Source organism: Silurus meridionalis, chromosome 14 (genome assembly GCF_014805685.1).
Source record: "Silurus meridionalis isolate SWU-2019-XX chromosome 14, ASM1480568v1, whole genome shotgun sequence".
Lineage (NCBI taxonomy): Eukaryota > Metazoa > Chordata > Actinopteri > Siluriformes > Siluridae > Silurus > Silurus meridionalis.
Window position 1 is genome coordinate 1,187,827 of NC_060897.1, and position 11,014 is coordinate 1,198,840.

The window sequence follows — 11,014 nt, forward strand, 5'->3', positions numbered from 1 at the left end:
TTGCAGTGAAATAAAAGTCTTTGCGTTTCCCAGCTTATCACAAAACCAGGGTCAGTGGCCCTAACTAAATTTTTTTCATAGTACTTTTTTTCAGGTCTCAAACTTCTCATTACAAAGCACAGAGAATCAAACACTGAACCGAAACAACTGGTCTGGTTGCACTAGCTTGATAAGATCTGACTGGGTGACGATAGTATGGCCAAGGCTGTTGACGTTTTTTTTCCTAAATAATGAGTTATAAATACAATTGATATTAAAAAATAAATAAATTCATAAGATTTATGTATTATTAGGGGAAATATGCATGCAAATTCCATATGTTTGTGGATGTTGTAAATAACTCAAGAACCTTTAATTCCAACATAATGCTGCAATAAATGTATATCCGGTATTTATGCAGTTACTTATACATTTTTGGAAGCATGAGTGTAGCATGTTGTCTGTGACTAACCACAAACCTAATGGCTATTAAAGCTTGGTTTAGAGAACATATTTGGACAGACTTTACTACTTAATGTACTGTTTTTAATTAGTTTAAATGAGTTTAGTGCATTTTATAGGCTCTGTTCTCTTCTGTTCTGCTCTGTTCAAAACACTCTTAGTGGAATATAAATATCTAAAATGTCTCAAGCATACTCTAATCAGAGAACTCTGCATGTGCGAAATCTGTTGTACATTTACTTTACTGTAATCGTACTGAAAAAATTGGCAAACGATCAAAATGATAGTCTTTATATTAATCCAAATATTCCCAATGAGGTTCACTCATCTTGGTCTGGCACATATTTAAATATTAATGAGCAACATTCTTGCAAAAACATCACTAAATAATGTAATTCTTTTTTTTTTTTTATATGCACCTCGCATGAAGATGAAACTGGTTCTTGTGTTTTTGCCCCAGTCTTGCTTCCTGGTTGATAGCATCTAATGATTGCATGTGACTCTGCTGGACCATCATAAAAGTGGTCTACTCTATCTGTGGAAACTCTGAATGAATTTGTGTGTTTAAACTCTTCCTTCTTTTTTGTGATCTCTGCTTTACTTCTACTGTCCATGTCCATCTGTGTGTCCTTCCTAAGACACAGGTAACTGCACCAATGATCTATCTGCCTATACACAGTCAATCCAAAAGTATTGGAATGGCAAGGCCAGTTCTTTATTATCTTTATTTTGCAATGCACTAAAGATATTTACAATTGAGATTAAAAAAATGAACGAGATAATAGGTCAGAATGCATTTTGGTTGAGCAAAAGTATTGGAACAGAAAGTCTAATGTAAGTAAAATACTAATGATTTGGTTGCATATCCCTTGCTTATGTCAATCCAGCCTGAAGACATCATCAAAGTAACTCCTGCATTCTTCTTATTTGATGCTTTTCCAGGCTTGTAGCACAACTTTGTTCAGTTTTGCTTTAGACAATCTAAAACCTAAAGTTTATCTCTGTAAATTAGCAGACAGGGTGCCTCTATAAAATTCAGTCTCTTGCTACTCTTATGAGAGACTGTATATACTATACTCCTCCTTCTCAATCCTGTTCTTGCTTTTTTGTCATTAACCATTTTTCTACCCTTTCCCCCCTGTTTGCTTTGTTCCTTAAGTGCTTTCTCACATCCTTTTCTCTTCTTGTATTCTGTCTATTGATTAATTTGTCCATTTCCTTCCCAGGTTCTCTGAGGACTCAACAGGTGCACTGAGCCCTCCATCGGTACGCTCTCCCTCTCCATCTCCTCTGGCTCAGCCTGCACTATCTCCGTCTCCAACAGCTTCCTCCCATCCTCCACTCTATCCAAACTGGGCTCGCTCACCTTCCCCGCAGCCTCCTGGTGCACCTTCTCAACCCCCCTCTGCTGCCTCTAGCACCGCTGCCCGCTCTCACTCACCTGTCTCGCCTTCAGCCTATGCACCTTATCCCACCTCCCCTAAGCACCGTCCTGTTTACCGCTCCAAAGCCCTCGAGTTCCAGTTTATCCCAAGCAGGGAGTCACGCAAGGCAGAGTCTCAACGCCGAAGAGCACCCAGTCCCCTCATCTCTCCCTCGGAGCGTCCCAAAATGGGTCCCCCTCGCCCTTCTTCCCTCCCTATACTTCCTACTTCACCACTCTATAGCAGCTTATATGATCTACGTGGTTCCATCACCCCTCCATCCCCTGCGAATCCCCTTGGTGACTCTTACTTCTCTCCATCCCCTCCTTTATTTGCTCCTTCTGGAGCACCACCACCACCCAATTCATCCCTGGTGGTCTCTCGCTCCCTTTCTCCCACCCACTTCCTCTCTGGTTCATCCTCCCCACCACTCCACTCTATAGCTCCACCCACTTGCCTGAGTTACCCTCACTTGCCTCCTCCGTCCCCTTCCAAACCCTTTGCCTCCAAGCCGCTGCCCTACTGGACCAAGTATGATGTGGCTGATTGGCTGGCTTACCTAAACTTGGCTGAGCACAGGGAGCGCTTCCTGGACAACGAGATTGATGGCACACACCTGCCTTCGCTCACCAAGGAGGACTTCCTGGACCTTGGTGTTACACGTGTGGGCCATCGCATGAATATAGAGCGAGCGCTCAGGAGGGTGATGGACAGGTGAGAGGGAGAGAAAAGGGGGTAAGAAGAGAGGAGTAGGAAGGGGGTTAGTGCATGGGCAAAGAGATCAACTGGATTTGGCCACTGCATGAGCTGAAATATGGCATGGGGAAAAAAAGAACGAGTCAGAGAAAGGGAAAAGCAAGGGCATGACAATGAGAAACACAGACATACTGCATCTGTATAAAAGCTTTCCACTTTCCCTCAGGTTGTCCTCTAGCCCATTCCCCGTTTCTGCCCTCTCCCCACGAGATGGAAGAGTCAGAGATGAAGGCGCCCGGAGCTGAGAGGACAAACCAAAAGCCAAAAAGACACTAAGGACAAATAGAGTGATAAAGGTCTGAGCAGCTGTGGCTATCAGAGGCTGAAGAACCTCTTCGCAAGTAAAAGCAACGAGGACATCAACATTACCAAGAATGCCGAGTAAGATTCAAGGAAAGAAGACTGTCAGAAGACGGGAATATTATTTCGGCAACAAACCATTCAAACACACCTCACACCTAACTTGCAGAAAAAATTCACATTCTTAACTCACTTACTTGCATTGATCAAACAAGGGCCTGAAGTGAAAATCAGAAGCAGGAAACCCTTAAAAAATAGACATGACCATAATCTGAGCCAAAAACTTCCTTTGAGAAGAGAAACAATCTTAAGTATATTGCATTTTTTTGGTTTGTTGATTTATTTATGTTTTTATTCATAACACAAGAGTGATCCTGAGTCATCGGTTGTGGTCTTACTCCTCGTTTTTTGGTCCATGTCGCACGTGACTCTATGCCTTACTCTACTCTTTTCTGATTGGTTCTTGGTGGGAACTCCTTAAGCAGAAAACAAAACAGTGATACAGTCAATGGGTAAGTGAAAGAATCTGATTGGCGGAAACCTAGGTGCGCAGAGCAGTGGCCAGTTTACTGCCTAATACCTAACTCGGTGAGAGTGTGTAGACCCCAGACTCTCTTTTCTGTGTGTGTGTGTGTGTGTGTGTGTGTGTGTGTGTGTGTGAGAAAAAAATGGTGTTCGAAGGTTTTTTTTAACCTTTGAACGCATCCACCGAAGCTTGCTGATGTTGTATTTTGCAAAAACCTTCTCATGGCATAAATATAAATATATATAAATATATATTATACATTAACAGACTGGTCACTGTATTACAAACCCGTAGCAAAAAAAAAAAAGCAAAGTAAAAATGAAAAAAATAAATTTAAGTGCCCAGACCAACAGAATAGACAGATACACAAACCCAACGAAACATCAAAGCTCGCCTCCATAAATACGAACGCACAACATTTATTCATGGGACACTAATGATCTACATATGAACCAGAGATCAAGAAAAAAGAAAAAAAAAACGTATCACCATTTTTACAAGACTGTCAAAATATTGACTGCTACACCACTGATCGACTGAACAGCGAGTCAGCGGTTCACTGTCCAATAGGAGGCGGGAGAAGCTGAAATTTCTTTCCTAATCCCTCCTCCTTTTAAACAAGCTTTCTTTATTCGGAGGTGAAGTGGGATGTGCATCCAGATGCCCTGAATTTGTGGCACTCATGCTTATACCTGTTTTAATATGACGATAGTTCTTATAACAAAGACATTTTTAAACTTTAAAAAAAAAGGGGTCTGGAATAATAATGTTATATATATATATATATATATATATATATATATATATATATATATATATATATATATACACACACACACACAAACGAAGAGAGATTTATTGTTCAGCGCAGTTCATTGCTCTCGTGGTCCTTGCTGTTATCAGCTAAAGCTATGCCACTTTGTTCCCCCTTTTCCTGTGTGCAAGTAAAAGGCGTCCCTGATTTCGAAAGGGGTGGAGTTCAATCGGAAAAGTTAAGAAAAAAGGTCACTGTTAGATAACTGGCAAATATAACCAGGTTCCTTCACACAATATCGACCTTCCCGTACATACCCTTAGATGCTCAGGCCACAAGAACATCTGAGTTCCATGAAAATCAAAGTGAAGGTTTTGAGCAACAAAGCAACAGCTTTCTGTAGCAAGATCTAATCACTGGATTTAAAAAGCAGTGTAGTGCTTTTACAAGATAGTGTCGGTTTCTGGTTCTGTTTTTCTGAATGTAGATAGTTCTCTGCCATCTTTACTGAAGAAACGTGCCAGGCCATCACTAGTTTGTTTTCTTGTCTCACAAGCTGAACTTCTAGCTACAGATAAATGACCCTAGTACAATAGGACATGAAGCTAAGGACCTCATATACTATAGACTATTAGGGTTTGTGGACACCTGACCATAAGATCAGAATTTGCTTCTTTTAAACATCTTATTCCAAATGTATTGCTATAATGACCTCCACCCGTCTGGGAAGATGTTCCACTTGATTTTGTGGAAATTCCTGTAGATTCATTCAGTCACAAAGGTGTTAGTAAAATCAGGTACTTATCTATGTGAGGTGAGGAGGTTCCTGCGGTGCAGTCAGTGTTCACCTTCATTCCAAAGGTATTCAATAGGGTTGGAGCTCTATAGCAGGAGATCTTCTGCATCTTTCAAGCGATGGAAAGAAGATCTTCATGGAGCTGGCTTTGCGCACTGGGGCATTGTCATGCTGGAACAGGTTTGGGTCTCCTAGTTCAAGTGGATGGAAAGTTTAATGCAAAGACGTCCTACAAAATTATGTGCCTCCTACTGTGTGCAATCAGTTTGGGGAAGAGTCACATCTGGCTGGGGAAGGTCAGGTGTCCCAATACTTGTGCCAGATGTCAGTGCTTTAAACAAGAAAAGTTAGTCAAGTGTAAAATCGGTTGATTACTTGCTACGAAAAGCTGATTTCACTACACAAGTGTACAACCATTTCTACTTTTGAAGTCACATGCCCAGGTTTGCTGTTACGGGATCAGAGTAAATCGAAGCTCCGCCCTTTTTATTCAGAAGACGTCTTTTGCTTGATTAAACTTCAACATGTCCTTTACCTCGCCATTGAACCATATATGCAAAAACTGAGTGAAAACACTGTTCCTGAACTTTTCTTTTAAACGTGAGACGTTAAATCCGTGTGTGGGGAATCACTCATACCCTTCACATATCAGTGAAAAAGGGCTTTTACCATCCCGATCATGTTTTCATCAGAACCTGCTAGAACGCCTCACGGTTATTTCCCCCACAAACAGAACGCGACCAAGAGAAAGAACGAGACACAATGTTAGCGTAAACACTTTTGTGTGCGCTTTTCCCCCTTGTGTGCAATTGATGACAGCAAGGACGATGGAGCGTGCGATTGACCTCGGTAGGGTTCAAGAGTTCGAAAGAATCTCTGTCTTCCAAATAACAGATAAAGATGAGAGAAAAAAAGACGTTTGTTATTTTAGGTCCAGCGCTTTCTACACATCCTGTCGGAAACATGTTTCTGTTTTAATACCGTTTTAGTGTCACTCATTTGCTTTGCGTCAAAAGGCAATGTTTTTTTCAGTTAATTAATCAGTCAATCAATCAATCAATCAAGATGAAGTAGTTGAAGGAAATCCCATCCTCGGTTTTTTCTTTGAGATAGGCTTTTTTTCTAGCCTTCTTTAAAGAGGAATGTGAAGCGATTCTACGAGAAAATAATCAAACGACTTAGCGATTCCAAATTGTGGGCAAAACTTTTCTGCAACTCGATCGTCTAAGAACTTCATTTATGTTGAGCACTTTGACCGATTCTGTAGCTAAGAAGCATTAGAAGACAGATTAGCCTCATGTGAATGCTGGGCGATCCCAATGCTGGGATCTGCATTAACATTCGAATTGATTAAAAACGACAGCCTTCGAGGTGTCCGCTACGTGACGGTGATATTTTGCTAACTCTGATCTTTTTTAAGTTCATCAGCTACACTGCTAAGATCCATCGCAAAACTGAAGAAGAAAACTTCGAGGCGGGAAAATTCTTTCGTCATTTTATTTTGCAGATTTATTTTGCGAAAAGAGTGCAATCGGGAACGCGTTTCATACCCGAGGCAAAGCATTCGCTGCAGCAGCTTCGCAACAGCGCCAACTGATGCCACGGGGTGTGCAGAAAGCATTCGCGGTCTGTTTACGTTCGTTCGTTTTTATTTCCTTTAAAAAAAAAAAAGAACTGAAAGAATATTATACTATGAAGAGATGAAAGATTATTTACAGAATATATATATATATATATATATATATATATATATATATATATATATATATATATATACACGTATGTGTGTGTGAGTGTGGTTTACATATACACATTCATACACATGAATTACAGATGTTTTAAGATATAAATAAAATGTTATTAGAAATTATAATAAAGCTGCAGGATTACCTTTGAGTGGTCTGGAGTTTGTTTGAACAGCTGAACATGAGCATTTACACAAAACACTTAAAGGTGGTGGAGGTCTTGGATTTTGATCATGAGTTTGTATCAGTTCACATATAACGAGATTCTATTAACGTGAAGCTCAAAGTTTAAATGACATACTGACTTTTCCAGCTAGATGCGGTTCTTCACCAACTTGGAGGCACACAATTGAATATTATGTCTTTGGATGCTGCAGCATGAAGTTCTTCACTTGAACTAGGAGACCAAAACTGGTTCCAGCATAAAAATATTCCTGTGCACGAAGCCAGCGCCAAGAGCTTCTGTTGTCGATTGCCGTATCTATTGAACACCTTTGGGATGAATATGAACGTTGACTGCTCCTCAGACCTCCACCTACATCAGTACCTGACTTTACTAACAAACTAATGGCTGAATGAATCTCCACAAAATCTAGTGGAACATCTACCCAGAAGAGTGGAGGTTTATTATAACAGAAATGATTCAACAGATTTAAAAAGCAGCACCAACTAAAAAACATTCGGCCATATATCTGATATATAAGCAGGTTCTAAAAGATCTGAAATGAGAAAGAATGCAGATGTACTGGGACTGAAGAGTTCCTTTAGACAGACCAGTTATATCAGTATCCAGTGTTGAGAATGGAGATGGGTTCCTGGCTCCTATGATTCCATGTCTTCCTTTAGCTCTGAACCTCTAAACTGTGGCAACATGAGCTTCATTTCAAACACAAACTATGACTTTCAGATCAGCCTTTATACTTTGAGCATGTTTAAAAGGTCAAATCCAAAGAGATGTAGGAGCCAATCAGAACTTTATATTCAAGTCAAATGTAGATAGATCAATATTTAAATTAAATATCAAACTATTATAACTTAATATTTAAGTAATTAAATACAGAGGCAGTGAAAAACATGGCAACACCCAAGTATTCAAATGTTTCACAAGGAACATTCCTTGTTTTTATTAAACTAAAAAATGTAAAAGTCTGAATTACTTTGTCCAAACATTCGACCTTCTCATTGCAAAATCCTTAGAATAAAGAACAGCTTTACACACTCCACAGTTCGTTCCTCCAAACATTCAGCTGGAATTCTTTGCTGCGCCTCTTGATGTTCTAGCTGATTTGTTTAGGTGTGGTGAATGGGTTGGTCTGCATGGTGTTGGAAATATGGAATGGGAGCCATTTTGGTTCAGAATTCCTCACTTTCAAGGAAATTTGCCTGCGCCACAACAACCCCAAACCATTGAACTTCCACCTCCATGGGTGTGAGGAGTCTGATCACACCTCCTGTTCTTAGTCTTACACAAGTTCTTCTGGTAGACAAAAGTCATATTTAAACTCCACTAAAGTCTTTTCTGAATTTATTTTAAAGAAATATGAACATGGATGCCCCAAAAACCAAAACACTGTAGTGCTTCCAAACGAGACACTTTCTACATCATGGAAGAGAATCACAGTACAAGATTTACCACAAAAAACAGAACAAAGTAGGTCTTTAAATAAACATTTATTTTTATAAATTTAAAACATTTCACTTCCAATGTTTATTATAAATGAAGCAGTAAGCCTGTGAAATCTCAAATCCAACCACAATATTATAAAACTGGAATAAATGATGGCGCCCCCTAGTGACTACTTACATGTCCTACACTTCAGTTACACATTTAAAAGATTCATATTTAAATGATGCAAGATTTTGACTGACTGCCGTTTCTCCTGAGTCTTCATTTGTGCCTCATCGTCATCACCTGAAACAAAAATCACCTGCATGAGTCTCAACTCGTACTTTTAGACGTGAACATGACTGCAAGAACGTCTCCTCAGACTCCACCATGTCAGGAGTGGAGCTGCACGTGTCTTCAAGATTAATCAGAGCCCAGTGCAAAACATCACCAGAGAGAGACTTCAGAAAAACCATAAAAGTCCTTACATACCTTCAGTCCTCCTGGGTGACCTGCAGAGAGAAAAGAGACATGGATCAGCATCGTGACAAGTACAGAGATGTTACACTATTATGTGATCACGTCTCTTCAGACTCCACCATGTCAAAGAGCAGAGTTGCACGTTCATCACCATGGAGGATCTGAGCCCAGTGCAGATAATCAGCAGAGACAAACAATCCATTTATACCTCATTTCTCACATAGAACCTGCTTTTTAACCAGAAATCAATAACCATAATTAAAATCTTTATATTAAGGATTTAAAAGTGCAATAAGGATGATGGGAAAAGATCAATGTTTAAATATTAACCAGTTATTAATACTTTAATCACAAACAACAAAAAAGTGGGTTTAATGGTCAGGATCGATATTTGTATAGTTTGTGTTTACTTTTTCAACAAAATTAAATTAGTAAAGTGTGAAACTAAACGGTCTGGAGTCTGGATCAGGTTTATTAATAACAGATCAGATTTTATTTCAGTTTTAACAGAAAATCAAGAAAAAGAAAATCATTTTATTAAATAATAAAGGAAATTTTAAACTAGGTTTAGGAAAAAACTACTGATCTATTAAAAAGCCAATTGTATACTTCAAATTATTGAGAATTTTTTTTAATAAAAAAAATAGATAAATCAACTTTAACTTTATATAATTCATTCATGCCTCCATAGATGAAGCGTGTAGCACGTGCTCTCAAAAAGGCCTAAACAATTAATCAAAACGGCACAAAATGTACAATAACAAAAAGTACACAAGCGCTAAAAACCTAAACCGAAACATAATTTAATAGCCTTATTATTCAAAAGAAGAAATATATAATTTTTTCTTACCATCCGGTTACACTGCATATCCCACACCGCGGACGAGGAAAAGACGCACACGACCAACATGGCGGCTTTTATATTCCGTGCGCGCGAGGACCTCAAGGTGTCCACAGTTATGCCTGATTATAAATAAACAACTTAAAACGTTTACTCCATTTAATATCTAATAAAAATGTTGTTGCATTCAATCACTTACATTCAAAATCCCTACATTTGGGTACTGCATAAAAATAAATTGTTGAGTTCGATTAAAAAACAAATAAACTCGGAATATTTAGAACGCTACCGGACTAAAAGGTAAATGAAACAGAAAAATAAAAAGCTCTTGCCAAAAAATAAACATCGCGTTAACTATTTATTTATTATTTGTTTTAATTTTTGCGTTGTGCTTTAGAAACAGGCGACCTGCCTGGACACCTAAATATCTTAATGGAGAATGGAAGAGTGAAGCCGCCATCTTGGTGGTGTCGGAGGTGAACTGTAGTAGCTTTTTAAAAACAATTATTTATATTCATTATACTCATTACTTATGTTTTTTTTTTATATATATTTTACGTCTGTTTCCTTGTTCATACTTCATTCATATTAATTAATTATTTCTAATTTGTTTACTTGTGATCTCGACATAACAAGTTGTTTATGGTTGTTCTCCATGATGCTACATCTAGAACGTGCTCTTATGCCGAATACACAGAAAAATGAACCACTGTTCACGATTGAACAGTGTTTGTTACGTAAAGATCACGAGAAGAAAGTCGTGATAACGGAAAAAAAACCCAGTGATCACGACAACAACTCATGATGTCGAGATCACGAAAAAAACCCACTAAATAAATAATTATGATTATGCATGGCCTCTTAGGACTTCTGTATATTTAATCCCCTGACCTTTATATATGATCTGATTATCTTATTATACACATTATACACATGTACAATACCCCAGAGATCATCCACCCAATCCTCTTGGGCACCAGGAGGCCATCAGGAGGGTGTGATGGTGTAATTAGTGTATTGTGTGAGCAAGGACACTGGGTGTTCATTAGTCTAAAGACACAACATTGTCGGACAATATAGATAATGGCCAAGGTTAAAACGAAAACAAAACACAAAGAGGGACAAAACATCACGAGTGAACCCAAATAGTCAAAGTAATATCTTCAGTGAGTAACTGTCCAACATGGTGTCACTTGTGGACAAGAGTTTTTAACACATTTACACAATTTAAAGACACGTTTCCTACAAATTTATGAACGATAAGTTTGGTAAAATGGACAAGAGATATCAAACGTCTATCCTTTACACAGACAGCAAATAATTCCTGATCTACAGACCTGATCAA

The 11,014-nt window shown here is 38.6% G+C and overlaps 1 protein-coding gene, 1 long non-coding RNA gene and 2 other non-coding genes across 6 annotated transcripts in view; 1 reads left to right on the plus strand and 3 right to left on the minus strand.

Moving 5' to 3' along the window:
• shank1 (SH3 and multiple ankyrin repeat domains 1) overlaps positions 1 to 4,207 on the plus strand; it is an 80,486-nt gene extending 76,279 nt beyond the window's left edge. For 2 of the 3 annotated variants that reach the window (XM_046866893.1, XM_046866895.1), the window contains exons 25-27: positions 1,080 to 1,085; positions 1,668 to 2,579; positions 2,788 to 4,207. In XM_046866893.1, coding sequence (XP_046722849.1) covers positions 1,080 to 1,085; positions 1,668 to 2,579; positions 2,788 to 2,866 — 997 coding nt within the window. In that variant the 3' untranslated portion in view covers positions 2,867 to 4,207. The remainder of the gene's footprint in view (positions 1 to 1,079; positions 1,086 to 1,667; positions 2,580 to 2,787) is intronic. The other variant, XM_046866894.1, reaches the window with a different exon arrangement.
• Positions 4,208 to 8,397: 4,190 nt separating this feature from the next.
• Positions 8,398 to 10,005, minus strand: LOC124396957. The gene is made up of 4 exons (XR_006927858.1): positions 9,869 to 10,005; positions 9,679 to 9,791; positions 8,841 to 8,860; positions 8,398 to 8,654 (listed from the first exon to the last, which is right to left on the minus strand). It is a non-coding gene; the product is annotated as an uncharacterized LOC124396957 (long non-coding RNA).
• Positions 8,720 to 8,807, minus strand: LOC124397406. Its single transcript, XR_006927926.1, has one exon. It is a non-coding gene; the product is annotated as a small nucleolar RNA SNORD88 (small nucleolar RNA).
• On the minus strand, positions 8,930 to 9,020 carry LOC124397405. Its single transcript, XR_006927925.1, has one exon. It is a non-coding gene; the product is annotated as a small nucleolar RNA SNORD88 (small nucleolar RNA).
• Positions 10,006 to 11,014: the final 1,009 nt, after the last annotated feature.